This window comes from Taudactylus pleione, unplaced genomic scaffold (assembly GCF_031769625.1).
Source record: "Taudactylus pleione unplaced genomic scaffold, aTauple2 ptg000250l, whole genome shotgun sequence".
Taxonomy (NCBI): domain Eukaryota; kingdom Metazoa; phylum Chordata; class Amphibia; order Anura; family Myobatrachidae; genus Taudactylus; species Taudactylus pleione.
Window position 1 is genome coordinate 10,405,686 of NW_028284652.1, and position 14,039 is coordinate 10,419,724.

Sequence of the window (14,039 nt, forward strand, 5' to 3'; positions counted from 1 at the left end):
AGAAAGGAGCTGGCTTTCAAATTAAATATTTGCTACTACTAGTTATTCTAATACTGTATATTTATAAATATGTCTCCAGCTTGTGTGGATCTAAAGACTGAAGAATCATCACTGCAAAAGATTTCTGAATTGGGCAGTCAGGCAACGGTAAGTAGTTCAGTTTTTATTTGCAGTGTAAGGAACTCAGGGAGTGCTTTCTAAGGTTGGGTACACACCAGAACAATATATTGATGATTTTCCATATTGGAATATCAAATCATCAAAATCATCTGGTGTGTACGCAAGATTGAGTGCTCCCAAGGGTCGCATGCGATATCTTTTGGTTGGTCGTGTTGCGCGGCCAATCGGACTATATCGCATGCGGTGCTATACAGTGTAACGAAGGACGAAAAAGGTATTGTTCTGTATTTCATCACATCGCTCAGTGTGTACTGGTAATCTTCAGCTGGTCCGGGGCAAAGGGTAATTGCCTCATCCATCGGCACGATAGCCAGTCATTTATATGTGTTCACGGCTTAAGCCTCATTCCACTTTGTCTAGAAAAGGTATTTTTGCATGGACCAATATCTTGCCTTTTATAGATAATCAGCATACCTAAGTTGCCTCTCCAATGTTTTGCAATCATGCATTATTTTTCTAGTGCCTTCATCTCTGAGGATAAGCAGGCTCGGCTGCCGCACAGGTCCTTGTGTGTTGAAACAGCCTAGAGCCCCCTGTAGAAGACTGCAAGCAAGAAACTGTAAGTAATTTTTTGGATGTTTTACTTTCATAGTTTTTCCTTTAAACTGTATGTAGTTCAAATTTGCTATAAATTGCAGCATAACACTAAATAGTACTTTGGCTCTTGATTTAAATTGTTTCACTTTTTATGTTTGTATTCTGTACATTTGTTTTACTTTGCTGAATTATACTTTTGGTATTGCACAGCTGTACTCTTGATGTTGTTGTTTGTGACACTTTAGACAGTAGTATTTTAAGGTTACAATTATTTCATATTTCAGTTATTTGTACTTGTGCTTGCATAAGAACATCAATGATAGTGCACAATGTACCAACATAAGTCTGGATCATTGAAATGGAAGGAAAAGAAAGAACGCCAAGAAGAAGAGGAAAAGCTTAAAAAGAAGAGTTCAATATTACAGTTTTTCAAAAAGCCTCCCTCTAAACAGCAAGATGTTCAAGAACAGAATGTATTCACTGAAGCAAATGTGCAAGAACTTAGTGAGGTTGCCGAAGAGGAGAGTCTTTGCTGCAGCAGAGGTCTTTCTACACAGGCTGCCGAAGATGTGTCCGAGGTCGAAGATGTGTCCGAGGTCAAAGATGTGTCCGAGGTCGAAGATGTGTCTGTGGCTGTAGATGTGCCTGTGGCTGAAGATGTGCCCATGGCTGAAGATGTGCCCCTGGCTAAAGATGTGCTCATGGCCGAAGATGTGTCCGAGGCCGAAGATGTGTCCGAGGCCAAAGATGTGTCCAAGGCCGCTGAGGCCGAAGATATCACAGAGACTGAAGAACAGGCTACAATCCTACAGAATGTTTCTGATGATGTAAACTGGAAAGACCTAGCACTGTGGCCAGATATAGTGAAGGAAAAAGACAGAGAAACCATTGCACTCAGTGGCTTAAGTAATGAAGCGGAATTAAAGGAAATGATTGAATATTTGCCTAAAGATTGTGACGGCCGTTCTTTTTCTATTTTCCTAGTATATTCAAAATCGCCTAATGGGCGTGAGACGCTTATAAGAGACTGGCTCAGATGGAGCAATGTAAAACAATCATTATATTGCATCACTTGCTTTGCATTTACTTCGGACCATGGCAAGTCTTCTAGTCTTCTCTGCAGGAAAGAAGGATTTGACCCATCAAAGATCAGCTGGCGTAAACTATACAGCAGGCTGCCGGAACATGAAAAAAGCATGCAGCACAAGCAACATTATTTGAGCTTTAGAACACTGCAGATGTCTCTTAGAGGGCATGGAGTGGACTGTAGCATTCAAAGAAATCTGGACATGGAAACTAAAAAGTTTGCTTCTCTACTGCAAAGACTACTGGATGTGACTTTGTTTTTGGCATCAAGGAATATGGCATTCCGAGGAAGTTCTCAACGGATTGGAGACCTAAACAATGGGAATTTTCTTGGTACACTGGAACTAATATCCCATTACGATCCACTTCTGCGTGAGCACTTACAAACTGTGAAAGACAGCCAGCAAAAGGGGAAAAAAATGCATGCGCATTATTTATCCTGGGCCACACAAAACAAATTTATTGATCTATGTGGAAAACATGTTCTGGACACCATATTAAAAGAAAGGGAAAAATCCATCTATTTTTCAGTGATATGTGATGCCACACCAGATGTTTCACATACTGAACAGAATGTTATTATTATCCGTTATGTTGTTAATGATTCATTGACAGAAGTCTGGGCCATTCAAGAGAGGTTCATTGAGTTTTTTGATTTTTACAACAAAACAGGAGAAGAGATAGCTGAAATGTTATTATCACGACTAAATGAACATGACATCAATGCTAACGACTGCAGAGGCCAAGGGTATGATAATGGAGCAAATATGTCTGGAAAAATCAAAGGAGTACGTGCCCGTATAGAGGAGAAGTATCCTGCAGCTATATTTTGCCCTTGTGCTGCCCATTCCTTAAATGCAGCATCGTGCTGTCCAGATGTGTTTACATTTTTTTGATGTGTAAATCGCTTATATGTCCTATTTAGTTCAAGCCCTGGAAGATGGCACATTTTGAAAGAACAAATTGGAGGTTCCTTGCATGGCTTAAGCGACACCAGATGGAGCGCCAGAATTGAAGCAGTTCGGCCAATAACTCAAAAGCATCCTGGTGTTATTGAGGCATTAAAGAAAATTATTTCATCTAGAAAACTTTCCAGTGAGGCTCATTCTGAGGCAGAAAGTCTAAGAGATTACTTCTTGTCTTTCAAATCCATACTGCTTTCCACATTCTGGATTAAGATCCTGCAAAGTTTTGAAGAAAGGAATAAAATTCTTCAATCAAGATCAGTTTCCATGGATATAGGAGCAGCCAACACTAAGGCTCTTTTGGCAGAAATGCAGTCACTTAGGGATAAGTGGCCTGTTTTGCTTTCAGAGGCAAAACTTGTTGCTGACAGTATGCAAATTACAAAGGAGCTGAACCCACGTCATCGTAGGATTCCAAGCAGACGCAGTGGGGAATCCCTGTGTCATGAACAAGATGCTGAGACATCTTTCAAGGTGAATGTGTTTCTTGTAGCATTGGATTCCATCATTTGTGAATTGAATCAGCATTTTGAATCAATGCAAAATATTTGCAATTTGTTTTCTCCTATTTTAAAATTAACAGTTATGAATGATGATGAATTGGTGACATCTGCTGAAGTTCTGGTCTCCAAATATCCAAAAGATCTTACACCAGATTTAGTAGGTGAACTTCAACATCTTCAAAAAGTATATGATGCTACATTTAGGAGCCATTCAACACCACTGGACTTGCTTAATGCTAAATACAGCGTACAGCTTCAAGGAATATTTAGAGAGGTTTGCATTGCTATCAGAATTTTCACCCGCCTCCCACTTTCTGTGGCAGAAGGCGAGAGAGCATTTAGCAAACTGGCCTTGATTAAGAATTACCTCCGCTCAACAATGAGTGAACAACGTTTGAATAGCCTTGCACTTCTGTCTATTGAAAACAAACTTGCACAACAACAGGATTTTAAAGACCTAATAAAGGAATTTGCATCTAGTAAAGTGAGAAGATGGTCAACTCGTCGTTCTTAGAAGACTCTTGAAGGTGTAACCACTAAAGCACTTTTTTTGTATATACAAAAAGCATATATTATTTATTTTGATTCTATTTAATTTTTCTGAAACAAAAATTGACATCAAGCTTTATTCCGCTGGAAAAGGAAAGCAACACCATATTGAATAAGGGATTCCACAGGTGTTTAGACTGCAAAGGCTGTAAAAATTTAAAAAAAGAAGATCGCTCCACTTCAGTCATTGAGACATTTACTGTGAATGGACAGGAATTCCGCATTGCAAGTCATATAAGCTGCAACACCGAAGGAGCAATCTACCTTCTGATATGCCCATGTGGGTTAAACTATATAGGTCAAACTAAGAGAAAAATAAAAACCCGCATAGCAGAACATATAAATAATATTAGAAAAGGACTTAGCACACATAGTGTCTCTCAACATTTCACAGATGTACATGGTAAAGATCCATCAGGACTAAAATTCTTTGGAATAGAAAAAGTTGAGATCCATTGGAGGGGAGGTGACATAGTGAAAGAGTTAAAAAAACATGAAAGCAAGTGGATTTTCGTATTAAAAACCCTAAAACCGCAGGGCTTAAATATAGATATTGAATTGAATGTTTTTTTATAGGGAAGTATATATATTTTTTAGAATAAAGTATCTATTTTTAATATATCATTCCTCTGGAACATTTTAGTTACATTTTATTGACACCAATAGCAACCACGATTACTGAGACCATTTAACTTAGAAAAGACACAAAGTGTCATTTTAATCAATAAAGTTTTATGAAAGAAAAAAGAAAAGGAAACCATGGAGGAGGAATAAAAGGGCCCCCCAGGGAAGCGAACGTCATCCTTGACAAAGTACGTGAGGTACGAAACGCGTTGGAGACGGCACAGTTTGCAGGCTGCTCGTTTAATCTCCCCACTTCACCAGAAGCAAGACGCTGCTGACCGCCGTGCAAGGAGGCACAGCACGCCAAAGCCGAAAGTGACGGAGGAGACACCGCGCGCCGCACAGCTAAAGGAATACGGCAACTATAGGGTAAGAGTAGGGGCAGTGTGCTATTCTACAAACACCCATGTTCCCGTATTCACCGGATTACCTTTGAGACATTCTACTCCTTACCACTCTGTCACAAAAAAGAGCTATAAACAACGAGTGTGTATAGGAGAAATTTATTTATTAATTTAAGTAAATCGTGGTTTATTTATTTATTTCTATACACAGTACATGTTCAAGCACTCGTTTTTAACATTAATTTTTTAAAAGTTATTATAGGTTAAGTTATTACTTAGGTTGGATGTTTTGGGCCAAAATATTAGACTAAAGGACTCTTGTTTACTTCATAACATCAGCTTCCTGCTGTTAGGATCTGATACTTGTTTGGCCAAACTTTTTTTCATGGTTAGTTACCAAGAACATTTTTGGTTTAAAGGGTTAATTTAATGAGGGTGGTTAGGGACCTGCCTAAAGAGTCTACCTTGACATGGTGGCAGGCTTAATAATTTTTGGCCAAAATATTTGACAATTTTTTTTCTTGTGTGTATGAATAAGGTAGGAAGGGGGGCCCTGCCTGTTCTGTCAGTCCCGGGCCCCACAATTTCTGATGGCAGCCCTGCGTGGAAGTATGTGTGGAAGTGCTTGTTTGTGTGTGTGTGGAAGTGTGTGTTTGTGTGGAGAAAAGGGTGAGGACAGAGCACATTATTGAAATAAACAACATGGTGTGAGAAGCTACTGTATGTAAAGAAAATAATAATAGGGGAAGGGCAAAATAAAAAAAGGGGGGCACTATAATAAAAATACAGACAGAGGTACGCTAAAAGAAAAATACAGTCAGGGGGCATTCTAAGAAAATACAGATAGGGGGCACCAGAAGAATAATACAGACAGGGGGGCATTATAAAAATATTGTAAATATATAATTAAATACACTGATATTGGCCCTGATTCAGAGCCCGATGCTCTGATAGAGCACTCGCTCTGAATCAGGGCCATCCCTCTGAATTTAAGAGCGGCTCCTGGCCGCTCGCATAGCTGTGGGTGACCACCCACAGCTATAGCGAGCGGCCAAAATGATGGTCGCGATGGTCAAGACCATCGCGACCATTGGGCTTGCGATGAGACCCTTGTGGTAGGGTCTCGTTGCCACAAGCCCTGGAGTGCTTTTGGCTCTATTAGAGCCAAAAGCACTCCCACTGACATCGCTAGTGATGTCAGTGGGGCCGGCCCCAGACGGTAGGCGTTCCCATGGGAGCGCCTCTGTCTGGGCAGCCACGCCCCCGGCATGCCCACCAAAGGGGGCATGCTGTCAAACACCATCGACAGCATGCTCTCTTTGGTGCGAGACCCATAGCGATGGCTTGGCCGTCGTTATTCGGATCTCGCGCATTCGCACAACAGAGCTGGCTCCGTCGTGTGCATGCGCACTTGGCCAACATCGACCCACTTGCGAGCGCTCAGCGCTCGCGAGCGGGTCTGAATCAGGCCCATTGTCTATCAAAAAGATGTTTTATTTTTCTCCTTTATAGCGAAATCTATCATTTAGCAATTCCCTGGCAAGAAATTCTGCATTTATACCTGCTGTCAGTGGGCATTCAACAGGCAGCATAGGATCATATCAATATGAGACAGCTGCATTTTGGTTTGCTGCCACACTATCGTTCATTGCATAGCGTGAGCTGCAGAGCTCTTATTCTCTGTATAGTAAGGCAGTCAGTGTTGCACTTACATACTATAACATGTATTTTTACCCCTATATGGTAGCAAGGCCATGTAGAACGTCTGGGTCCCACAGGACTAACTACAGACAGTTAGTGATCACAGTGTGTATGTAGTACAGTAGGTCCTACTACATGCCGGGTGGGTGCAGTGTTCAAGGGAAACCATATTTCTTAGGGCACCATTTGCCCTGACTGCCATGTACCCTAGTTACGCCTCTGACTAATATCCCTATGACAGCACGCCGCACCGCTGAATGAGAGAGGACTGAGGAGCAGTCAGAACAGAAGGAGGAGTGAGGTAACTAAGGTAAGTGTTTGGGGTTGGGACCCTGCTTATTTTGTTTGTCCTAGGCCCCATATTTTCTGATGGCAGCCCTGACGTCATGAAGTCACGCCACACCACTGAAAGAGGAGCCACGATATGTGAGGACTGGACTGAGGCTAGCAACAACCCTGGATAGAGGGGCAGCCAGAATAGAAGGAGGTAAGGTAAGTATCTTATTATTCTTGCATTATTGCTGTCCCTGCTCCAGGAGGCTGTGGGGGAAGGAGGGGGATTGTGGCAGGGGGGAGCACTAGGGGAATAAGGGAAAAATAGTACTATATCTAGCTGATAATCAGTATAAGTATTTTGTTCCAAGAACCAATCGTTCATATATCTGTAAAAGACTGACACTGAGTAAGAGGGTAACTCTGGGATTCCAGCCCCTCCCGAATTGTGTACAGCCACTAACCTTGAAAGGGACACTTTTGCTTTCTTGCCCTGCCACAGAAAGCGGGTCATTTTCTTATTTAAAAAAAAAATAATATCTGATTTAGACAAGCTAATTGGCAACATTTGCATGAAATAAAAAATCTTTGGGAAGATAATGCTTTTTAGGAAAGCCGCATGTCCCAAAACTGGCAATAGCAGTAATTTCCAACTGTCAAGCATAGTGACAATTTTGTATATAACAGCGGAGAAATTAGTAGTATAAAGCTGAGACAGATCAGAAGTAATCTGTACACCCAAATGTTTAAGTTTAGAATCAGCTTGTTTAAATTGAGTCATGGTGGGAATCACTGCGTGTGAAAACGCAGGACCCATTCTGACCACTCGCAGATTCCCGATAATCGGGAATTTGCAATCAGCAGTGTTCTTGCGTGCACTGATGAATCAGGGCCTATGTGTGTTTTTTTTCCTTTGTGTATTGTTAATATATACTCACTTCTTTTTCTTTTTTTTTTTTATAAATGTTTTTATTTGGGTTTTCAAACATTTATATAGAGCATATGAAAATTTTCAACATAGTTACAATAATGCATTTGTTGTAATACAGATTATATGAAACTAAATATACTTGTTGTTAACATAGTAGTCAAATCGCCCCTTTCCCGAATATGGAAATTGGGGTATATAATTGACATGAATTACTTATATCAGTTTTAAATAAACCAGAACATATCATGCTATATATATATATATATATATATATATATATATATATATATATATATACATATACATACACATATATACACACACACACATACATACATATACACAAAGAGAAGAGAAAAAAAAAGGGGGGAAAGAAAAGTATTGAAGAAAGAAAGGATGTAAATAAAAAGAGGGGGGAAGGTAAAGGGAAGTGTTCATCCGTGGATTCACCTTGTCATCTGTGATCATAATTTTGTTTTGTTATGTTTAATTTTTTAACTAAGCTGAATAGGAGGTTCCATCTGAAATGTTCTAGTTTCATACCATAAAGTCATTCGGAAACAGTTATGTATCTGTTGTTTAAGTGATGTATTCAAAGTGTCAATAAAAGATTCCCATATTTCAAAAAATCTTTCTATTCTTTGTTCTTTATGTAATGTCGTTTCCATCCAATCCATTTTAAACGTGTGAAAAAGTTTGTCTCTGAACATTTGTATAGATGGGGGGGAAGAGTAAATCCACTGCTGGAGTATACATTTCCTCGCTACGGCTGAGAGTATCAGTAGTAATTTCCCGCAACCTGGGGAGATCTTTGAATCTGTTGTTTGCATTCCAAAAATGGCCCATTCAGGAGTTAGTGGTAAAAAATTAATTAATTCGGAAGTTGCTAATTGTTTGACTTGATACCAAAATCTTTTAATAGCGATACAGTCCCAAAGACAGTGGTATAATGTGGCCTCAGTGCTAGTACACTTCGGACATTTTGCCGATGCAGAGATACCAATTAACTGGGTACGAGAGGGTGATACATAACCTCTATAAAACACCTTAAAAAACATTTCCTGGTATGTGATTGCTGAAAGAACTCTTTTTTAGTATAGGAGTGTCTGTAGAATTTTGGATTCACTAAGATCCGGGAAATGTCTCTGCCATCTAGTTATTCCTGTTTCATAATAACCACTATAATAAGGTTTTTTAAGTATTTTATAAAATAAGGATATGGCTCCTTTGGAGTTTCCTGGGGTCTGAAAAGCTGTATCTAGCCGATTCAACCAGTCAATGGGAGATAGTAAAGAAATTACTTTGGCTGTGTAATGTTGCGCCTGTAAGAAGGCTAAATTATGAATGCGTATAAAGGGATACTTAGTATGTGCTTGAGAAAAAGTAAGGACACGATATGTGTCTGGGTTTGTTAACTGGCGAATTTCATGTAATCCACTAGAATTCCATGAATTGAAAGGAGAAGAAGCTAATCCATTCTGAAAATTTACATTACCCAAAAATGGAAGGAACAAAGAATAAGATGCATTTAATTTCCATTTGTTGCGAACCGTATGCCAAACTGACCATACCGACATTAGTAGAGGATTATCTAATATTTCAGTGGAAATATCAGATTTGTTTAAGTGTAAAAAACTAACTAGCTCAGTATTTCCAAGAAAAGATTTTTCTATTAGGTAATTAGAGTAAAAATTGGAATGTAATATCCAATCTTTGATATGTCTACATACCGCTGCTTGATTGTATATTTCCATATTTGGAAAATTAATTCCCCCTTCTAATTTATCTCATTGGAGTAGCTGGAGACTAATTCAAGGCTTCTTTTTTTCCAAATAAACTGCCTAAAAGCCGCATCTATTCTCTTAATATCTGCTTTAGTGAAAATTACTGGTAGAACCTGAATAGGGTATAATATTTTTGGGAAGGTAATCATTTTTATAGTATTCGCCCTACCTAGATAGGACAATTGTAAGTATTGCCAACCATCTAGTTCTTTAATTGCTTTATCTATAATATGTTTGACATTAAGAGAATATAATTCATGACTATTTTGGGGTATTCTAATTTCAAGATATGAAATTTCAGTGTCTGCCCATTGCAGTTTACCAAAATCTAAGTTGTTTTTAGTAACAGATTTATTTAAAGCCATTATTGTAGATTTAGAGTAGTTTATTGTAAAACCTGAGAATTTACCAAATTCCTCCAGCCTCTCTAAAAGAGGGGCCAGGCTTTCTCTTGAATTGGAGATAAATAACAAAAGGTCATCAGCAAAAGCTGAGATTTTAACTTCTGTTTGTCCCAGAGGAATACCTTTAAAAAGGGTCCATGATTGCAACGTTCTTAATAGCGGGTCCAATATTAAGTTAAACAACATAGGAGATAATGGACATCCTTGTCGCATTCCTCTATACATTGTTATAGAGTCGCCCAATAAACCATTAATAAAAAGTTTTGTATGAGGGGAAGTATATAAATATTTAATCATCTGTATGAAAGGGGAACCAAATTGTCTAGTTTGTAAAACTGTGTATAAATATGGCCATAGCACCTTATCGAACGCCTTTTCGGCATCTAAACTCAATAATACATTGGGTGAGTGGGTATCAATTGAGGAAGAATATAAAGCCGCCACCGCTAATCGAACATTTTGAACTATATGTCTACCGTGTGTAAATCCCGTCTGTTATGGTGATAAAAGGGAAGGTAGCATAGATTGTAAACGACTTGCAAAAATTTTTGCTAAGATCTTATAGTCTTGATTAAGGAGGGTAATAGGTCTATATGAGGACACTGATTCCGGGTTTTTATTGGGTTTTAATATTAAAATTGTATAGGCATCATTGAATGTAGGATATTGAATGGTCCCTTTATGAATCTGTTGAAAAATATATTTGAGAGATGGGACCATTTCTTCTTTTAGTATTTTATAGAAATTCCCATTAAAACCATCTGGTCCCGGTGATTTATTAATTCTTAGACTATTAATAGCAGATAAGATTTCCTCCTCATCTATCTCAGAATTAAGAACCTCCCTTTGCTCCTCAGACAATTCAGGTAGCCTGGCCTCCCTAAGAAAGGAGTTTGAAAACATTGGATCTATAGGGGAATCTGCATAAAGTGAAGCAAAATACGATTGAAAAATTCGGGATACATCACTCGTTTTAGTTACAGTAATATTTGTTTCTGGATCTAATACTTTTGTTATGAATTGTTTTTTTTCTTGTTGTTTTATCATATATGCTAATATTTTACCCGATTTACCTCCATGACGGTAATAAGTGTTTTTAGTATAATCCAGCCTAGTCTGAGCTTCCTTTAATAAAAAGGTTTCTAAAATCTGTTTATGAATGAGATATAAAGTTTTATTGACAGCAGTCGAGAATTGAAGATAATATCGATAAGACTCTTTTAAACTATCATGTAGAGACTGCAGTTTTTCTCTACATGCACGAATATTTTTGGCCACATAGGAGATTATATGCCCCCTCATCACTGCTTTTGAGGCCTCCCAAAAAAGGACCGGCTCATTCCAATGTTCTAGATTGTCATCTACGTATTCTCTCCATTTATTTTTTAAGAATGTTTGAAAATCATCATTCTGAGATAGGAATGAAGAAAATCGCCAAAGACATGACGAGTACATTGTATCATTTCGGGACAAATTAAAAAGTATAAGGGCGTGATCAGAAATAATAATGGATTCTATGGTTGCATCTGTGACTCTTGATAATAAAGAATCAGCAATTAAGAAGTAATCTATTCTTGTGAATACATTGTGTACATGGGAATGGAAAGTAAAATCTCTACCAGTCGGATTGCGTAATCTCCATAGATCAATCATGTCATGTCGTGTGATTAGAAAATCTATTCCAGTCATTTGATGTTGAGATGTACTAGGGGCGCTAGTCGAATGATCTAATAAAGGATTATGGAGACAGTTGAAGTCACCTCCTATAATTAAATATGTAGTATCATTTTTCATCAATAGATTAGAGATCTTCCTAAAAAAGGCCAAATTTGGAGTATTAGGTGCATATATGTTAAGGATATTTAGCTTCTCTCCATTAACTGTTAGACAAATCAGAAGAAAACGGCCTTCTTTATCCGCCACAACCTTATCAATTGTGTATTGAAGATGTTTGCTGAATAATATGGCTATACCACGTTTCTTTTTTTCAAAAGAGGCAGAAACACACTCACGGATCCATGTACTTTTAAGTGTAGTTTGTGATCCTCTTAACCAATGTGTCTCCTGTAATAAAACTATGTCAGGAGTGTATCGTTTAAGGTGCATTAGAACCTTGCGTCTTTTGATAGCAGAATTCAAGCCCGCCACGTTCCATGATATGAATTTGATAGAAGAGGAAGCCTCCTGAGCGACTATCCTTGTGTACCTAGTATTGGTCGTCATCCTATTCCAATTCTAAAAGTTGAAAGCTTGAAAGGCAACCAATTAAACATGAGCTCATCCCATCCCAGCAAGCAGGACAAGCATAGCACAATATTACTCTCAGCCGCAGCGAGGGGAAAATAGGAATCCATAGATGAGTTGGGAAAAACAAAAAAAGGGAAAAGGCAAGAGAAAAGTTGGGGAAAATGTGATAGTTGGTAGTGATAAAGTAGAAACCTATTGTGTTGTCTAAAAATAGCAACATCTTTACCATAAACATTTGAAGAAATCGTTTGCTTTACCAGAGCCCTGCTCCACCACAAAAGTGGGCAGCATTGAGGCACAAGCAATCCAGCAATACAGTAAATACAAACAAGAGAGTATAACATAGTTTCATCCATTTGGAGGTGGATTCGAGGAAGAATGAGTGAGTGGAATATCAAAATGAGCTCTAGCTAGGTCCGTGGTTTCAAACATCATTGGTTTTCCCTCTATGAATACCCTCAATTTAGCAGGGTAGAGAAGAGCAAATTTAATGTTTTGTGCAAATAGATGATTACAAATTGGGGTAAATTCTTTCCGTTTCAGTGTCACATGAGCGGAGAAATCCTGAAATATTAACAGTTTAAAGTTACGCACCTCAAGAGTGCGTTTCTTTCTATAGGCTATTAGTATATTTTCTTTATCGCAGAAGTTGAGGAATCTAGCAATAACTGGTCGAGGACGGGATTGAGTAGAGTGGGGACCTCGATCCGGGCCAATGCGATGAGCCCGTTCAATCAGTACTGAACCTGAAGTAGTAGGGACATTAAGAACTGAAATTATGTCTATACTTACTAAGTAGATCAATGAGGTCAGCACCTGTGATAGTTTCAGGGACGCCTATAAATCTAAGATTATTGCGTCTTTCTCTATTCTCAAGGTCATCGATCTTCGAGGTTAGAAATGTAATTTGTTGATTCTGTGAATCATCAGAGTTTTGCAAAGATAAGATCATGTCTTCAGCTGAACTAACACGCTGTTCCACTTCAACCAATCATTTAGTATGAGTTTCCAGATGGGACAGAACCGAATTTAGAGTTGTTTGTATGGCATCTAGTTTTTTTTCCAGATGAGGATTTAAAGGTTGAGATTCCTCTATAGACTGAGAAGGCATAATCGGTGACGATGAAAGCTCTTGTGATAAAGAGGGAATTTTGGGGTTTTGAGGGGAGGTATTTTTTACCTCTTTTATTGAGGGAGTTTTAGCTTGTGATACCTTAGTCCTGACCATTGTATCAGTCGGAATTTTGTCAAAAAATGTGTCCATTCTATGGAACCAATAATCAGCTAGAGACTCGTTACCACCTTAGAAATATTTGTGAATTATAACATTATTAGTCTATGTTTCAATAATAAAAAAAAAAGTTTTGTAGTTTAGCAGTAACAAAAGTACCTTTATATCCGTGAACTAGTATGATGAAAGGGCGATACTTGAGTTTAACTGTAACTGTAACTGTACACCATATGGAGATATAAAAAAACAGGAATCGCTGAGAAATCACTTGTAATGATTTAGGTGATACAACGGTGTTACTAAATTTTTAGGGGAAACTTTATGGTCAGTCTGTTAATCAGAGAAACTGCAGGTAATTAACCAATAGTAACACTAGATGGCAGACTAAGCTTGTAGACTCTAACTGAAATAATCAGAGATTCCTTATAGCACACAGTTAGCAAAGCTTTAACCAAGTTAGCAACTAGTTTCTTTATATTAGAAAAATATTATTTTGCAAGGATACTGTATATCAGAATAAAGATTTAGTTATTCCTTTCAATAGTAGACTAAGTCAGAATTTTAGGGTTTTTTTGAGCTTCTGCTGCTACCTACCTCTGAGCTATCAAAAATATTGAACCAGCTATACCACAAAACCTAAATCCAAAGCTAGTTCAGAGAAGTATGACTTCATAGAGAAA

At 38.2% G+C, this 14,039-nt stretch overlaps 1 protein-coding gene across 1 annotated transcript; it reads left to right on the forward strand.

Annotated features, from left to right (window-relative positions):
* Nucleotides 1-1,046: 1,046 nt before the first annotated feature.
* Nucleotides 1,047-3,785, forward strand: LOC148515404 (zinc finger MYM-type protein 1-like). The gene is made up of 2 exons (XM_088480119.1): nucleotides 1,047-2,614; nucleotides 2,729-3,785. The coding sequence occupies exons 1-2, from the start codon at nucleotides 1,047-1,049 to the stop codon at nucleotides 3,783-3,785; spliced, it is 2,625 nt and encodes an 874-aa protein (XP_088336245.1).
* Nucleotides 3,786-14,039: the final 10,254 nt, after the last annotated feature.

What these genes read in the sequence shown, in the direction of transcription:
- LOC148515404 (XM_088480119.1), top strand. Translation starts at nt 1,047, where the DNA reads ATGTACCAACATAAGTCTGGATCATTGAAATGGAAGGAAAAGAAAGAA. An exon ending in CGTGCCCGTATAGAGGAGAA is followed by an intron (nt 2,615 to 2,728) that starts GTATCCTGCAGC and finishes TGTCCTATTTAG; the next exon opens with TTCAAGCCCTGGAAGATGGC.